General features: G+C 39.2%; 1 protein-coding gene across 1 annotated transcript in view; it reads left to right on the top strand.

Moving 5' to 3' along the window:
- MYOM1 (myomesin 1) overlaps positions 1-18,745 on the top strand; it is a 64,900-nt gene that overhangs the window by 19,831 nt on the left and 26,324 nt on the right. Inside the window, exons 7-17 of the mRNA XM_064703206.1 lie at positions 739-903; positions 1,491-1,652; positions 4,809-4,950; positions 7,019-7,218; positions 8,825-8,881; positions 9,255-9,379; positions 10,976-11,159; positions 12,171-12,345; positions 14,600-14,721; positions 17,497-17,693; positions 18,445-18,571. Of these exons, the coding sequence (XP_064559276.1) occupies positions 739-903; positions 1,491-1,652; positions 4,809-4,950; positions 7,019-7,218; positions 8,825-8,881; positions 9,255-9,379; positions 10,976-11,159; positions 12,171-12,345; positions 14,600-14,721; positions 17,497-17,693; positions 18,445-18,571 (1,656 nt within the window). The remainder of the gene's footprint in view (positions 1-738; positions 904-1,490; positions 1,653-4,808; positions 4,951-7,018; positions 7,219-8,824; positions 8,882-9,254; positions 9,380-10,975; positions 11,160-12,170; positions 12,346-14,599; positions 14,722-17,496; positions 17,694-18,444; positions 18,572-18,745) is intronic.

An 18,745-nucleotide genomic window follows, 5' to 3' on the forward strand; every position in this document is an offset into this window, starting at 1 on the left:
AAGAGGGTAAGTTAGTGTAGGCTAGTTGAGTAAAAGTAAAGTGTGACCTTATTTTTTATCAGCTGAGCTGTTTTCAAAACAAACATGGAAGCACCTCTGTCGTGTATGTACAGTACAAGTGAAAGGCACTTAGGATGTTCTGTCTGAAAAACTGCACCACTCAGGACACACAGCATCCGAAAAGATAAATTCAGGAACAAGAATAGACACAAGAAAGAAAGAAGGGCTGCCCTTTTATGTTAACAGTAGCCCCCACAAAAGCTTATTATCTTACAAAAACAAAGGCTGAGTGAACACATGACTGCTCTGAGATAGGGCAAGGAGTTAAAATGGGGAAAGAAAAGAACTATGTAAACTAAAGATCAACTTGACCTGAACAAATAATTAATCAGAAATAGAAATATTTTTCAGTTATAAAACAAACCTTATGATAAAACATGGGATTAGAAATTTTGAAAATTCTGAAATTAAATTCTGCAGAAGCCTCTTCCTGCTAAAATGAAGTAGCTGTGTGAACTAGAGCTGTACAAATGAAGAAATAGTTGATTCTCTGCGATAGAAAGGACTTGGATTATCCAATGCTGTAATTGCCTCTGAAGATGATGACTTAATATACATATTGTTCCTATTTATACCTTGAACTTTACCTGTGACTGTATTCATAATCACTGAGTAATTTTTCTTCCTACTCTTGTCACAGAAGGAGAGAAAACCAGATACTTTTTTTCTCTTGTACAGTTGCCGTTACCCCTCATGGCTATGCTTCCAGGTTTGAAATCAGCTTTGTCGACAAGTTTGATGTAGCCTTTGGGAGAGAAGGCGAAACAATGAGTCTGGGCTGCACAGTTGTTATCAATCCTGATATCAAGCGCTTCAAACCAGACATTGAGTGGTACAGAAATGGTGAGAATGTTTGACAAGAAGAAATGGAAACTTCTTTCATGGAAATCTTTACTTATTTCAGCTTGTGTCAAAGTTATGATTTGGTCATCACTTTCTCAGGTTTTCCAATGATAATATTTTCTCTTTTTCAACTAGAATTGTTTCATAATTTAGCGTTTTGATGTGAAACCACAGAAAACTTAACAAATCACTGTGAAAATGTCTTCTAGGGATTTTGTATTTCTTAAAAAAATCTAAATTGGAAGCATTTTTATCAGAGCCAACATCTATATGGCCCATTTTTAGAGCTCATATAGCTTTTACTATTTATTTGTTTATACGCCAAGATATTTTTTAAGTAGTTGCACAGTGTTCTGTAACAGCAGATAAAATATAAAAAACTATTGCTTCCTGAAGTAATGCTTGAAATCAAAGTTGTCATAAGGGCAGAATTAGATGTTATTTATGACTGTTTTCAAGGACAGAATGTTGTGTAATAGCAGTGGTCTCCTTTGTATTTCCAATCTATCCCAGTATGTTCTCTGTATTCAGAATCTGTTCCTCAGTAGATCCTGCTGGTGCTCATGATGAAGTTCTCTGATTCCTAGGTGTTCTTATTACACCATCCAAATGGGTCCAGATGCAGTGGAGCGGGGAGCGAGCTTCTCTGACACTGACTCACGCAAACAAGGAAGATGAGGGTCTGTACACGCTCCGAGTGGCGATGGGAGAGTACTATGAAGAGTACAGTGGTTATGTCTTTGTTCGAGGTAAGACACTCTCTTGTGCACAAAACTCACTACAGAGCTGAGGAAAATGTCTTAGAAAAATCAGATATTTGAGGTGCTTCCCCCTCGCCCCTTCTCACCCCTCATCACAACAGAATAATTATTTTTTATTGATAGATTCTACTAATTTACATTCCTTTTGTTATCTCTGGGAAAAAAATCCATGCATGTGTCAGGCTTTGGTGTCATCTGCCTGAAGACTTCTAAACTTCATTGACATTCTGAGGAGGAAATTTAGGGTGCTATGTTCAGAGTGCTGAACATCAGTCATAAGGAGGAAAAATGCACATAATAATTTACAAATGATTTTTTGTAACCATCCCACTGCAAGCTAAACTGCACTATTTTTATCAAGATTTTCTGCTCAGTTGGAGGGTTTCTCTCTAATGCACACTGGAGGAAAAAATACAGTGGAATTTATATGCAAAGATCTGCAGCTGCAGAAGCACAATCTCATGCAGCAGAATAGGCTGGGGTCAGTCTGGAGAGGTGCTTTTCAGGAAGGATCCTGGTGGAGCAAGGTGAACATGTGCCCTTGTCACAAAGACATCCTGTCACAAAGACAGTGGCGTCCTGGGCTGCATTAGGAAAAGCATTGCCAGTAGGCTGAGGAGGGAAACCTTGCCATCTGCTCGGCACTGGTGGGGCTCATCTAGGATGCTAGATGCAGTTCTGAGATCCCCCATACAAAAGAGACATGGGCTCACTGAAATGAGGCCACTGAAGGGATGTGAAGGTGATTTACGGCTTGGAACATCTTTCATATGAGGAAAGGCTGAGAAAGCTGTGACTGTTCAGCCTGGAAAAGAGGGATCATGAGAGGAGTTTATCCATGTGTACCTGATGGAGGGGAGGAAAGACACTGGAACAGGTTACCCAGACAAGCTGTGCAGTCCTCATCCTTGAAGACGCCCAAAACCTGATTTGACATGACCCTAGGCAACCAGCTGTGGCTGACTCTGCTTTGAGCCAGGGGCTCAACTAGACAGTAACTGTACCTGTCTGCCAATCTCAACCACTGTGTGATTCTCTGAAGTAATGCAGTGAAGAGTAGAATTAAAATGTAATTGTGTGAATGTTGTTTGCTTGCACCAATCAAAAACTTCATTGAGTATCCATTGAGAATTATTTCTTTAAAAGGAGCCATGACTATCATGTTGTGTGCTGATTCTATATCTGTCCCAGCTGCTAAAAGCAGCTGAAGTGTGTAATGCTAATTCAAAAGGCTCTGGAAATTCTTGGCTCTGAGACCATGCCCAGTATGGCTCCTTCTTGCCAAGCCCAGCAGAACTGTGTGAGATGACAACCTGCCCAGAAAATACAACTGAAGCAGACAATTTGATCACCTGAAGGAAGAGCCTATTGAAATGAGCTTCTGTGACAAGAAATAGGACTTGTCCTTCTTTATTTGTTTTACATTGTGCTGCCATATAAATAAATGATCACCCTCAATCCTATTACATCTTCTGGCAACACAGGTGTGACCTGACTGAACCCACCACCACTTTCAGCAGAGTATCTTCCTCGCCAATGGATGTGTTTACCAAATTCTATCTGCATTAATTATATTCTGCATTCCTGTTTAGATGGTCCCCACAATCTTGGTTGGCTACTGTATTCCTCATTGCCAACTTTTATTTAATTGGCAGCTCTGGTATTTAAGCTGGGGCAGTTGTCTTTTTGTGTCACACAGAGAAATCAGCGTATCAATGGAAGGGAGGCTCATTATGTTACACATTCAGATGGGCTTCCAGAGCATGTGTGACTCCTCTGCCATGGCTACAGGTCATCATTTGTCAGCAAGCCATCAGGGATGAAATCTTAGCCTCCTAGAGGCTGATCAGCTGTGCTGGATCTCCCAGCTGTTTCCCAGTCTGTCTTGGAAAGAAGCTGTTTTCTCACATTCTGTCCAGTGGTAATTACAGGCAATTAAAACCTGTCATAAAGAGGTCACTGAAGATATTTTGTTATTACTATTCATGTTCTTAGTATTTTGTGATGTTAACTGGATGGTTTAGTCTGTATCTTACCATTTTAAAAAATGCATCAAGTTGTCTGTAATTAGAACCTGGACTCAGCAACTTTGGCACAGCTTCAAAAGCTCCATGTGATGTTACTCTGCCTATAAGAGAAGACTCTGCAAAGTGTTGCTGGGATTTTTTTTTTTTTTTAAGGAAGACTAGTGTTTTACTTAATGAAGCATATTAAATTCTCTAATAAGGCATTTTTTCATGAAACTCAAAATCATGAAAAATCTGGATTACTGTATACTGTAAACCAAAAACATGTAATGTCTTGAAACATTAAACCCTTTTGAGAACTCAGGTTTATATGGAATGTATGAATAATATTTATTAGCAAAATTTTTTATTCAGGTATATAATTCGTAGGTCTTCTTTTGAAGTAGCTCTCAGTTGTACAAATTGGTGTTATTCTGCAGAGAAACAACATCTCTTATTTGAAAGTCTTTCACAGAATCTTGCTGCAAAGGTTATTTTTCTCTACACAAAGATTGCATCATGTCATAAATTACACTCTTTGTAAACAGTAAAAATTCCTCAGTGCCCAGCATTATGCTCTATTTTTCAAAGCTTCAGATAAGATATGTGCAGAAGCTGATGCAGGAGTCAAGGCCCTGTGACATCAGGAGTTCCAGATTTGTGGTAAACACTTGAAAGGAACAATACACTTATCCTTATGAAGGTTCTATTCCACAGTGATAGTGTATGTGCAATCCTTCAAAAGGTTTTGGTACCTTTGCTGTTCACAGCCAACCAAAATCAAACAATGAAGGACTATAAGTGGAGATATTTCATTCGGAATTGTTATATCCAGTGCGTGAATACTTTTAATTCAACTATTGCCTGGCTGACAAGTTTTTAGTTCAACAGTGTCTCTTGCAGCTCCCTAATCAGAATACATGGTACTAATTTGATTTAAAATGTCTAGGTGAATTACATTTGCAGTATGCTGTAACATTTGTAAATGTTACAAAGGAAAGCCAAAACCTAGAAAAACACTTGCAATATAAAAGAAAATACTTTTTTAAAGTCACTAGGAACACAATTTAATTCTTAAAGATTAATAATTATGAAAGAACTGTGGTTCACATTTGCAAACATTTCTCCATCCTCGTAGATGCTGATGCTGAAATCCCTGGAGCCCCTGGTGCACCACTAGATGTGCAGTGCTTAGATGCCAACAAAGATTATGTCATTGTCTCCTGGAAGCAACCTGCTGTCGATGGAGGAAACCCCATCCTTGGATATTTCATTGACAGGTCAGTGACTGTGCTGGACTGGAGAATTCATATTGCTGCCCATTCCAACTCAAAAAACTAAATGCACATTGAAAAATATGAGATAAAACAAGTAGTTTATTATTTTCATTCTTGTTGCTGGCCAGAAGAAAACTGATTTTATTTTTGTTTTTGATTGGCTGGCCCTGATCTAACTTTTATGGAAATAATCACCTCTTGCTTCATTTAATTGCATAGAAAGGATTCTGCCTGATCTGCACAGCTCAGCCCTCACTGCTTCCTCTGAGGCATGAGAGGCTTCAGGATTTTGTAGTGTTGGGTAGTTCTTCTGCATCAGGCAGTTGTGGATCCTGCAGTACCAGGGCTCTCTTGCCTTTCTCCTAATAGTTACTATGCACCAGAAAGCAAAATATTATCTCAAAGGGACTTGGATTTCTTTCCCAAATGCTGTTGTTATTCCAGCCCTTAGATTCACAAGCTTCATGGAAATGATTTTTAAAAATATGAAGCCCCCATGTGTTACACATGGAGGTGGCAGGATCCTAGAAGCCTGTGATTTTAGAAATTAGGTCAGTATTTTGAGACTTGCAGTGATTTTCAGTGCTGGTAATATTTGTTTGAATTTCAGTAACAGAGTCCCTCGTATGAGGTTCCTCTGGGCTTATTAATATGCATATAAAATACTCAAACATTTATATATATGTATATGTATATATATATATATATATATAAAGTATATCTCAGTAAAAAGAGGGAATTGCTCTGTGAAATACATTTAACATTCACATATAACTTTACTGTTTTGATAACTTTTGAGTGCTCGTCACTGCTGTAAAAATGTTGTGCTAGATCTAAGCTATGGCTCTTAAATATTCTTTGAAAAATCCTAAACAAAAGCCAGGACTAGATTCTGAACAATAATATCTCATTTTAAAACTAGGCTATTGAGGGATGTTAGCACTGAGAGTAAGTGCAAGAGAAATGGCATTTTGCTTTTTCTGTTGTGCTCACCTTGTTTATTCTGCAATTGCTCCCAAATCCAAAGTTGTGTTACTTCTGTCCAGTGTTGGATCCCACTAAAGGTATTTAAGGACCCAAATATTCAGGCAGGGTAGCCCCTAACTGCCTTGTGGATGAGCCAGTAGGACTGGTCTGTGGGATTGTAGAAGCTAATGGTCTGCTGATGGTAGAAGCAAGGCTTGGGCATCCCTCACCCCAAGCAGACATAAGAACCACAAAACTGCCCTGAGTGGGATGGTAACAATTCTCAGGAGAGATTCTTGCATGTACCAAGAAATCAGGTTAGGAACTGTACCCTTCTCTTGGGCAGATATCTTACCAGATAGTCTCTTCCAAGCTGAAAGGTCATGTTGCTGGATACAAGGAAGCCATCACCACAGGCTTCTCTTGCCTCCCTGAGTTGAAGTGGCTACTCTCATGTCTTCCTTCTGCCATAAACCATCTTCCTGATGTGCGTGAGGCTTCACAGGTGTGGGATCAGCAGCACCACACTGGGTCCTGTCACTGTAGGCACTGCAGCCAACACACTCCCTTGGCAGCCCCAGTGGTCTGGTCTCTGCAGCAGGGCCTGACTGAGTGCCCCACTTTAACCCCATTCACAGCAATCTCAGTGCTGGGCTGGTCCCAGAACTCACAGTGGGGGTCTCTGCACCCCATGAAGCCCAGCATCTTGTGGGATGTACAGTGCAGCATTGTGCAGGGAGGATGAAGCAGTGTCCTTCTGGCAGCTGCAAGGGATGTGTGTTTCCTGTCCCTGCAAGTGAGCCAAAGCTGACACTCCCTAACATACTTTGGAGGGTTTAAACAGTGAAGTGAGTCTGCTCTTATCCCTTTTTCAGTTCAGGAAAGAAGGGGTGCAGCTGTGAGGGATTTAGTGCATGCCCAGCTGGTGCTTCAGCCTGATGCCCTGGTGCAGCTGCTTTGATGTCACCAGTAAATAATTCTGCTGAGGAGCTGGTACGGAGCAGGCAATGAGCACAAACAGATGGTGAAGCTGCAAAGGCGTGGGGGTGCCCTGAGTTCATGTTTTTCCCTTCCCAGCACTGCTCTCACTGTTGGTGTTTTTCAGGTGTGAGGTTGGCACCTCCCACTGGACCCAGTGCAATGAGAATCCCGTGAAGTTTGCTCGTTTTCCTGTCACTGGTCTGATCGAAGGCCGTTCCTATATTTTCCGAGTCCGAGCTGTGAACAAGGCTGGAGTCAGCCTGCCATCCCGGGTGTCAGAGCCTGTGGCTGCTCTGGATCCTGCTGACAGAGCCAGGCTTAGAAGTAAGATGTGCTTTTTACAGGTTGCATGAGAGGTTTAAGAAGTCTCAACTCATTTAAAAATATAAATTAAGACTATCAACTCATAAGCCTTCAAAGTCCCACCAGAGGGAGCAATGCAAAGCCAAAATATCCTTTGGAGCCAGCTTTGCCAAGAAGAAATAATCTCAGTGCTTTTTGCACTAAGTGTTCTATCTGCTGAAATGACTTTGGCTGACCGCAGTGCTATGCTCCAAACTTGCAGGAAGGGGGGGAAAAGGCACAGGAGAGTTTAATTGCCTAGAGAAACTTGCTTTTGTTCAGCCAACAAAACAGCTGAACAGATCCTGTGAATAGTCTCTCTCTGAGCCACAGACAAGGGTGGCCAGTGCTGTTCTTGTGTGACAATCCAAGTCCTGCAATAACATCAGAGTGACACCAGGACAGCCCAACAGATCCCGGGCTCTCTGCTTCAAGGTTAGCATTTTACAAGTCAAGGATATTTCTCCTGTGGCCTCACAATGTCTCAGACATTTTCCTTCCAAACACAGCCCTCTATGCATATGGCACAATCATATGCCTAAAATAAATTTCTACTTCTATTCAAAATCTATTTCTACATGTTTCTGAAGTTTTACAATTTAAAATGGTCCAATGTGAAGGTAGCATTGTACACAAAGCTACGGTGCTCCCATAGCTTTTATGAGCTACCCTGTGTAGTGCTGCAGCCAGATGATCTAGGTTTCCATTCCAGATAAAACAAAAGGCCAGAGGAAAGAGACTTGGCACTGCCAAGAAACATTGCACTCAGGCAGACATGTGAAACCCTGCGTGGGGAGGGCAGAGGGCTCTTCTTCTCAATGGGCAGCATGGAAGCTGTCACAGCAGATGAAGTCTGGGTTTGGTGGCCTATTTCTTCTGTATCTCCTCCTCTCATCCCTCATAGTTTTTCTCCCCACCTGCTTTTTCTCTTCTTTCATCTCCAAATCAGATCAGCCAACGTAAGGTGAACAACGTGGAGGCGGAGAACAGTGTTTGCAAAAATTATCTCTGAAAGTGCACTGACCTGGTTGAGAGCTGCATAACTGCAATAGTGTGATAACATATTGGCTGCTCAGAGAGACACCCAAATTTATCAAGTGGACATGCTGAGCCAGGCTGAGCTGTTACTGTTTGTGACTGTGACCCATGATTTACAAGCTGGTAATATGAGAGAAAGTGGTTAAAAAAGAGACAAGATGCAGCTTGCAGGTATTTGGCTGTTCCTTTAATAAGTGAACTGTTAAACTAAAGGAATAGAGGATGGAAAATAAAGCTGAAACTAATTCTCTGAAAATTATGAGCTGAGTGAACCAAATACCTCTGCTTGTCACCTAGGAGACTTCAGTGACATTTCAGGAAGGAATAGATGTTTCAGTGGATTTTCTAGCTATGCTAAATGCTGAGCTGCTCTCAATATTCAAGCTGGTAAGCCTACAGCTAGCTTGGGTAACTAGCTTGGTACATGAGCAACAGCCACGGCATTAACCAAAAATGGAGCTCATGGGGATCTTTCAATTGTTAGTTTTGAACCAAGAAAGAGTCAGTTTTCTCATTGTTCTCATTGTGTTATCTCTGGCATTTGTTTTAGGTCACCCTTCTGCTCCTTGGACGGGACAGATTATTGTGACTGAGGAAGAACCTGCAGGTAAACACAGCCCTTTTGCCTACAAATGTCTAATGTGAAGCTGGTTCAGTAATTAGGAAAGCTCTGAGTGAGTTCAGTGGACTTTGGCACACACCCAAAGTTTGTTGTTTTGAGAGTCACTTGACCTTGAATAACTCAACAACTTTGTTTTTGAGGTGAAGTTTCATTCTTCAGGACCTAACAAAATCATGCCTAGAATTAAAAGAAGGAAATTTAAACACAATATTTTGAAGACTTTTAACTTTCCATTAAAAAAAAAAGATTAAGTGCTGAGGTATATTGATAGTCCTATTTTTAATTATGATGTTAATTCTGAGACAAAACCAGGAGAACTAAATCCAACTTCCCTTTCCTATTCTTCCCTGTCCTTCAGAGGGTGTTGTTCCTGGTCCCCCCACAGACCTCCAAGTTATTGAGGCCACCAAGAACTATGTTGTGCTTAGCTGGAAACCTCCTGGACAGCGGGGCCATGAGGGTATCATGTACTTTGTGGAAAAGGTAAAATTGGGCAAAATCAGGATCATGCTGTGATGATGTTTACATTTGTTTACAGTAGTTTACATTTGTTTTGTCAGCTCTTCTGCACCTTTGGTTAACTCTCATTTCTGAGACTTGCAAATTAGGGCAAGGATAAGAAGTTCATCAAGATAACTGTCAACTGTAGATTAAGATAGACTAGGAATAAAAGAAACATGGGAAATAGGAAAATAGATTAAGAATGTGTCACACCCAGTAATATTCTTCTTGAATTGTGTCATTGACCTACCTGGAGTAGAGAGAACAAAACTCCTTCTATAATGTGAAAACACAGAGCAAAGTCACATGCCTTTATATATATTTTTTTAATGTATATATATATATATATTTATGTATATATATTTAATATACACATATGATAGTATATATATATATATTAAAATAAATTAAATTTGTATAAATGAAGCTTGTCTGGCAGGACAGATTGTTAACATTTTGGATGGAAGCGTTTTGCAAGAGTTTCTTGTCATCAGCACTTTCTATTCCAGCTGCCTTTTCATGTTTATCCTCTCCATTAGCGTTACATCTGCTCCACCAACTCAGCAAAGATCACATAATTTCTGTTCTGATCTACTTGAACAGAATCAGTTTTAATTTCAGTTTTAATTCTTAATTAATTTTTCAGAGTCAGTTTTCATTTCACCTGCTTTCCTGAGGTATATTTGCATGGCTGCTAGCCTAGAAAATTCTTCACACCATCACCCTTCTTTCTAGCATCTCTTGGCTCATAAACTTTTCTATCAATGTTTTTTCCTATCAGTCTAGAGGTGTCATCAAGGGAGACATAAATATCTTCCCATTATGTGTTTTCCATCTCTCATACAAAATCTGGTCTAAATAAACGAGTTTCACTTAGCAACAGCCTTGGAGAGGGTGAATATATGAATTTTATAAGAAAGATTTTTAATAATCAATTGCATGCTGAGTACTCAGCACTAATGTCACATAGTCACATGAGAATTTGAATCCCTCAGAAACCAGAACCATTTACTTGAAATTATACTTAATGTAAATCAAAGCAAAAACTTAATCACTAATATTAGTGGTATAAGTGATCATGATCCAACCACAGAAGTAAAAATAATTCACAAATTAATTGCAAATGTTAATTTTTTTTCTGGAAAATGAGGGTCAAATCATTATTAATTCTGAAAGACACCCCAAAACCACCAAGAGTGCCACAAGAGCATCTAGAAGCAAAGAGGTAATGTTAGGGTTTTGCTCTTAGCATAATGCTGAATATCTGTAAAACTCATTTTGAAAGTGATCCAGACTCGGTGCAGTTAATAACATCACTTCCTTGCAGTGGAGAGGGTTTAGCTCTGTTATATTAAAACCATTAAACTTTTATGTATGTTTTCTGGAGAAAGTGAACATCTGGCAGATTAATAAGCTTTGAAATATGCTCATTCTGTGGAAAGCCCCAAAGAAGGGATGTGTCTCCCTGTTCTCCACAGCAGACATGAATTTTGTGGTCCAGGGAAAAAGCCTTGTTGTGTGAGATGCCCAGCCTTCAGATGCTTCTGTTCTAAACGTGGTTTCTGGGTTTGAATGCAGTGTGTTGCTGGCACAGAGGACTGGCAAAGGGTGAACACTGAGATCCCTGTGAAGTCCCCTCGCTTTGCAGTTTTTGATTTGTCTGAAGGCAAATCCTACTGCTTCCGAGTTCGCTGCTGCAATTCAGCTGGGATTGGTGAACCCTCAGAAGCAACTGAAGCCACTGTAGTGGATGACAAACTCGGTAAGCTGTGGTCGAGTGTATTAAATTACCTCCATGGTAACTTTCCAGTTTGTGATGTAATTGTTTTGTCTGCAGGCAGGTAGCTGCCCAGAAAATAATTCAAATGTATGAAAAGCAGTCAGTGATTTATTCCCTTTAGCTAAAATAATTTTTGTTTGGGTTGTTCAACCTTTAATGTAGTCAAATGACAGATGCAAGGCAAGGAAATTAAGCTGCAAGTAATGATGCCAAGAACTGCAAAGACTGCAAATAGCAAAAGAAAATGAAAACTCAAGGAAGTACAAAAATGTTTTGTTTTACTTAGAGTCTTTTTTGAAAATAAGCTCAGACATCAGCAGAGTCTAACCTTCCTTGTTTGCCAAATTAAACAAAAGTGAAAAATTTAATACTTACATTGAAAGCAGAGACTATTTTCACTGGAAGAGAAGCCAAGATGTTCAATACAGAAAGTCATCAGTAGCTACACCTACATCACCAATTTGCTTCCAAACAGCAATGCAGATTTCAATCCAATTCCTAAATGATCTCTGTTCACTTCATATTGACTTCTCAGAGCATTTGGATGCCCATGGAATACATTTTTTAAGGAGACCAAGACATCTCTTCTTAAAAAAAAACTATAGATACCCTTTGCTACTTAACAGAAGCCTTGGTTTCTGGCTTATTCTATGGGCTGCACAAGATCTTCAAAGTGCACCTAGCACATTTTCTCTTATAGAAAGCTCCAAATCACATCTCTGGTGCAAATATTCATTACAAGGGGATAAACTAAACATGATTTTAAGGAAATACACTGAATCCTAGGCAATACAGAAATGAGGAACCCCGCCACCAAATGCTTGAGCCTACTGATCCTGTCTTGATAAATTACTGAATTTAAATCAGAGCATTTTTTTAAAGATTAAATCTGTACTAGTCGTGCTAGTATAATCAAGAATAGAATTTCATGCTTATTTTATTTTTAAGTTTTAACTGGCAGGCCACTAATTTATTTCTGCTTCTCTCCCACAGATATTCCCAAAGCTCCTGGCCGAATTATGCCAACTAGGAATACAGATACTTCAGTTGTTGTCACTTGGACAGAGCCCCCAGATGCCAAGGAGCTGGTTGGGTACTACATTGAGTCAAGTGTGGAAGGGTCTGGTCGTTGGGAACCATGTAACAACAATCCAGTGAAAGGCACAAGGTAATTTAACCTCAAACTATGGAATTTATGGTCACCAATATCTGATTTACTGGGTATGTGTGCTTTCCAGCCATTAGTAGTAGTAGAGCTAATCTCTCTGTGGTAGGCAGCAGGCTGGAATCCCTCTTGCATGTGAAGATCCTAAGTTGTAAAAGTACAGTGAGTTTTTTCCAAAGAGAAATTATTATCAACCTTATATTAGAAACAATTAGTCAAGAGAGAAGAAATGTGGACATTGCTAATGAAGGAAAGAGAAACAGCTTGCTACTTCTAGCTATTGTACAGCCTGGGAGCTTGATGAAAAGCAGGACAATGAGGAATGTCTGAAGTTACAAATGTGGAGAACTAAGCTGCATAATGTTTGGAAGCAAAGTGGTTTATTTTGGAAGACTGCTCTAAACATTTCTGGGCTGTGTATCTGGACTGTCAGGAGGACATGTGGACTAAACATCCCAGTAAAAATATTACTGTCTGACTGCTCTTTTACTTGTAATCATCAAGAAATTAATTAGCACTCTTAAATATTGGGTACAAACCCACATTTCTTACCAATAAGAAGCTTGGTCTCCAGTCAGGAAAAAAAATCAAGACTTAAAACTTCCTGAATTGAGTTAGTTCCTGAGATAAATCAGGTTTGGTTTTGTTTGAATAAGTATATAATCTTCAGAGTCTGAAACAGTAAGTGCAGAACTTTTTCCTCAAGGGGATTGATGCCAATACAGAAGTAGTGCCTGCTTGTTATGACTGATTCTGCTTATTTGTACTTGCTATCCATGACAACCCTTATTACAGTAAGTCAAACTCAGCTAAATACTCCTGGACCATCTTTGCTGTTTAGAAGGGCATTGTAAATGCTTAGTATAACAGAAGTACCTAAAACCTCACTTGATTGAACACAGACACAACAATGTCCTTTATATTCTTTAGTGCATTTGTATTGTATTTATATTTATGTGCGCCATTATTACACCCTTTCATATCTATTTCTATGAGTTATATCACAGTTATATTGAAAATGGGTGAAGTTTCATGCTCTCTGCTTGTTTTAAAATATATGTGACCTTTCACCACTGTAGAAATAAAAATATTGTTCTGAGTTACTATATATTGTGATACAAGTACACTGCATAGGTTTCTATCACTGCATTTTTAATCAGTGTGATATAATATATGATGCAGTCAGGCACAGGCTGTCTGTAAACTCTTGGTTTTTCTGGTTAGGTCAATCTTAAAGCATTCTCTGTAGTTCATAGCCTGCCTTAGGCAATATATTTTGATATTTTGAAATTCGGCACACATCCTGGTGAAAGCAAGTGTTTGGAAAAGTCTGATAGAATGGGTAGGGAAAATTCCACTTTGAAAATTTTGATTCATGGTTTCTTTTTCTTACTCCAAAATAAAACTTTGATTTTGTTTTCCACATTGTAGTTGCTTCATATGCCATTGCATGAGATCAGCATTAGTAGTGCAATTATTACTACATTATAAAGTAGAACAAAATCAAAGTAACATGGATAAGATACACTTAAAATACCTGTGAAAAATAAATGGGGTTTAAAACAAAAAAGTTAAATTTCCATACCACAATCTATTCCTAAATAAAGGATTCCTGTCTTCAGAAATTTTGTGTTTTCTGAGTGGATGCCAGAGAAAATTTATGAGCGTTTTGTTTATGTGACAGTTAGATGAGCAAGTAAATGTCTTCAAATAAAAAAATTTCTCTGACTTGGATTACTGTGATGTATTGAAGCAAGAAAGTGAATGACAAAAATAATTTATCTCCTATACAATGCCCTGTAATTTTTTTGAACTCTGCAATTTTTCATTTATGATTGGAGGGATTTATGGGAACCTGTGCCTTTTAATTGTGCCTTTTAATTGTGTCATGAAAATATCCCACAAGAAGCAAATATAGACCTTACCTGTGCAGCTTTTCACATTTTTTTACTAGGAAGTATGGATTTCATACACAGACAGAAGTAAAGTAGACCCTGTGGTAACACAGAAAGTTGTGTAGTCTCAAAGAAGGAAAGAGTGTTGAAATAGCGTTTCTTAAAAGAGATGAGTTTAGACTTTCTTGTGAATGAGGTGCCCAGATTTTGCATTCTCTGACCTTCATATTAGTGACTGGGGTCATGGTTTGTCCTTGGTTTTTAGAAACCAGAATAAATATCATGGAAGAAATGCTTTCTTTTCCCCCTTAAAACTTTTCTCTATAATATTTTCTAAGTATTCCTTGACTGGTTTGTTTTAGATTCGTTTGCCATGGGCTCAGCACTGGTGAGAAGTACATTTTCAGAGTCAGAGCTGTTAATGCAGCAGGACTCAGTGAATTTTCACAGGAATCAGAGCCTATAGAGGTGAAAGCAGCCATTGGTAAGTTATTTTCCATTGCCCCTTTCAATGGTAATTAATTAAGTAAATATGTTCTCAGCAATTATTAGTGACTAATTAATTGCTTTGTTTCACAAGGTTGTCCACAAATAATAATTTACCCATAGATCCTATAGTCTCACAGACATGGTTTCATACTCACTGCCCTCTTGTAGACTGTTCACCTTCACCATCCAGTTTTCTTCAGGTGTTTCTTTTGAATCACTGTATGAGAGCACTGCCAAGTTCACTTAATAGGTATCCTGGAAAATGGGAATGTCACTGATTCTGTAATTTGGTATATCACCTCTAATCCACACTTTCCTATATAGAGTCAGTTCCTAAGAAATTTGTTTCCATGACTAAACCTAATAGTGCAATGTGTTGTCTGTAAAACCTTCTATAACCCTTTGTGTTCTCCCCTTGCTGATGGATTGTTTCTGTTTGCCACTGCCTGAACTAATGCATAAAGATTAATGAGATCACTGGACTAGAATGAATTGTATGTCTGCAGCACCCTCACTCTCATTTGTATTGAAGCTGCATACCTCTCAACCTTAGAGCAGAAACATGTGGCCTAGGGCAATTTTGTGAGATCATCTTCATAGGAACAGAAACGTGACCTGGAAGATCTAAAACTAAAATAACTGAAGTAAAGTAATACTATTAACTTTACAATTTTTTTTCTGCTCTGAATACCAGACATTATTTAAAAATGCATTATTTATGAACAGGCTGAGAGGTATTCTATGCATTTCAAATTTTCTCAAATTCAAGCTTAACATTTTGTGCATAAACACAATGACTTGTCATTCTTCAGCTGTATTGTTCATTGCATGCATTTCTTAACTCTGTTGCCTAAATGAAGAAAAAAGAATGTGTTCTAAATCCAAATGTCTTTGCTGTTTTCTGGCAATTTTAGGGGGAGGATTGCTTCATGGTGTGTGTCCTGAACTGAGTGGTAAAGCTGCTGGACTAACAGACCGCACTACCAGCTGGGAAGGCATGCATGAGGCCTCCCAGCCTATCTTTGACACAGATGCTTTGCTAAAATGCAATGCTAAATTTAATAGAGAGACACTGCCCAGTAGCTGTGGCAAACTGGGGAGTACAGGAGACAGTAACACGAGAGGAGTGGTTGAGGACGCTGTCACATCTGCACCACAAAAAGTTGCTGCTAAGCAGGCAAGTAAGTCTCGACCAGGGGATCTTTTGACAGTGGAAAAAGTTACAAAGAAGAAAGATACAGGTGAGAATTAATGAAATAAATAGATTTTGCTGCTTCGGTTGGTCCACTTCAGACTGATGTAACTTCTGTTCAACTGTGCCACAAGTGGACGTGCTCTGCAGTGATGCATCTTCTATCAAACCTATTAATTATGTCCTCAACTGTTCATTAAGATCATTATGCATGTAATAGTATTGGAGATCACTTTACAAACTTAGTGGTTAATGAAAGTGAAACAAATCAATATGGTTAGTAACTTAATGCCTTGTTTGACTGCATATTAATGTATCTAAGGTGATATATTATTTGTAAGTCATTTCAGTAATTTGTTAGGAATCTGGTTACCTGGTTCTCTGGGTTGTATATGTAGGAAGGAAACAAAATCTGTTTATGACGGTAAGCATGAAAATCTGTGTTCTGTTAGGAAATATGAAGATTCTTTGTGGATTTTAGCCTAAGCTACATCTTACCTGCTGACACACTGTGCTAATGAATGTTGTGTTCTATCTCTGACTAATAGTGATACATAAGGAGGAATGTATAGACATGTGCACAAAATCATGTTTTAAATTTCAGTGCCTAAACACCCATTTTGCCCAAGATATGTGGGGCTTAAATATCGTTTGACTCTTGATATCTGGCTAGGGAACAAAACTCCTCCTTAGGCCTCTGAAGTGAGACACCTGGGCCTAGCTGACACCAATGCAAAACATTACACACAAAAGGAAACATATACGATGTGGATTTTCCATCCAAAGTATGACTTCAAGGGCACAAGTAAGGCTTTTCACTGATATGCTACATAATGGATGTGGGCAAGCATTTTCCTACTAGATACAGGAGAAATATAAGAAAGTGGTTTGGAATGAAGTGAATTATTTCTGTATTGTTTAAAAAAAATCTAAGAAGGAGGACTATGCCACATATTTTTTAATGTAAGTTCCAGTAACAGACATGTTCCTTCTCTGGTCATACTGCAGTGCCTATGATCACTCTGCCTCCCATTAAGGTAAGACCACATGATGGGTGCAATGATAAGATTTGCACAGTATATAAATTTAAAAGAAAGAAAGAAACACATAAAGGCAATTCTTGAGAGGAAAGAATGTGAGACTATTTTTTTTGAAAAAGGAAACTATAATAAATATTGTGTTGTGAAAAGGGGTTTGCTTTCTGCAAAAGAAAACAAATCATTGCATCTCCAATTTTTTTGCTTTTCCTGCAATGCTAGTTTTAGTTCCTCATTTTTCACGGAGTGAAGTGAGTCCTGATCACTTGCATCAGAGCTGCAATTGCAACACATTCTTTTGCTATGTATTAGCCTGCTTTTCAAAAACAGGAGATCCTAAAAACTAATTCCTATGCAGTTTGGACTTTGCATTTGGTTTGTGGAAGCTTTCATCCTGCATTTCTTATTCCAGCTCCAGAAGCTTCCCTTGAGCACATAAATATTGTCCTAATTAGGAAACGCAGGGTAGGAGCGGAACACGGTAAGTGAAAGCAAGCCTGAGACTCTGCCTCCTACTCACGTGTTATTGACACCACAACAGCTGCTCCATCCCCACCTTACGACATCGTGGTGCTCGAGAGTGTCCGTGACTCGATGGTGCTGGGATGGAAACAGCCCGAAGCCATTGGTGGAACTGAGATCACCGGCTACTACGTGAACTATAGGGAAGTGGTGGATGGAGTTCCTGGGAAATGGAAGGAGGCCAACATTAAGGCTGTTACTGACAGGGCATACAGGGTAAGAAGTTAACTCCAGTTGTTGCTGGGGGAGCAGGCAGTGTTTTCAAATCACATCTCAAAGATGGGCTGGGATGAATTATGATTCAGTGGACAGATAACTGTTCAGAGGGTTTGAATTCCATGATGGTAAATTTATTTAGCCCTATTAAACTTCTCTACAAAATTGTTTGTACACTTATTTGTTAGTCTGGAACCATTTGTCATCTGTAAATTCACTGACATAGTCTGATATTTTGTAAGTACGCCCTCACAATAAATGGAATTCCTACTGGTTTGGTGGACATATCCCAGTGCTTGCTAGTGCTAAAACCAACTCTGTGCCAGCTGGTTTTTGTGATCAGTTCTTGACCCAATTTAGAGACAATCTCGTTGAGCTGCTTTAGAAATGAAAAGCAATGCCAGGACTGAGTTTCACCTCACTGTGAGGCCAACTCTTGCCTTAAGTGAACTTGCTCCATACCACGAGACAGCCTAAGATGATTGTTGAACAATACCTTGTTTCCTCCCTAGCTTCCAAAGTGCCTATCAATAGGAAAAGGGGGTTGCAATTTGAGTATGCTAAGATCACTCATGTGTGCTCCATCACTCATGAGAGGAAAAGCCAAGATAATGATCATGTTAAGATATCAATAATGCTTCCATCTTCAGGCACACTTAAAAGCATGCTCATCTTTTCAACAATTATTATTGTGACTTTCTTGTGAAGTCCTAATCCAAAGTTAATAAGTACCATGTTATTGATCCTGCAGATTGAAAACCTGAAGGAAAACATGGTGTACCAGTTCCAGGTGGCTGCTGCTAACCTGGCAGGGGTTGGGGCACCCTCCAAACCCAGCAAGTCCTTCAAGTGTGAAGAGTGGACCATTGCCGTGCCTGGTAGGATCCCGAGTGGGACACAGCCCAGGGGTGCTCTGGGTCTGATTATCTAATGCAGGCATTTTGCAGTGGATTCAGTGGGACACTGAAGTTCATGGCCAGGCTTGAATCGCCAGCAGTTTGATTTCGTACCATTACAGTGATAATCCCTATTTAATTAGTAGCATTTTACAA

The sequence above is a fragment of the Zonotrichia leucophrys genome, chromosome 2, assembly GCF_028769735.1.
Source record: "Zonotrichia leucophrys gambelii isolate GWCS_2022_RI chromosome 2, RI_Zleu_2.0, whole genome shotgun sequence".
In the NCBI taxonomy this organism is placed as follows: domain Eukaryota; kingdom Metazoa; phylum Chordata; class Aves; order Passeriformes; family Passerellidae; genus Zonotrichia; species Zonotrichia leucophrys.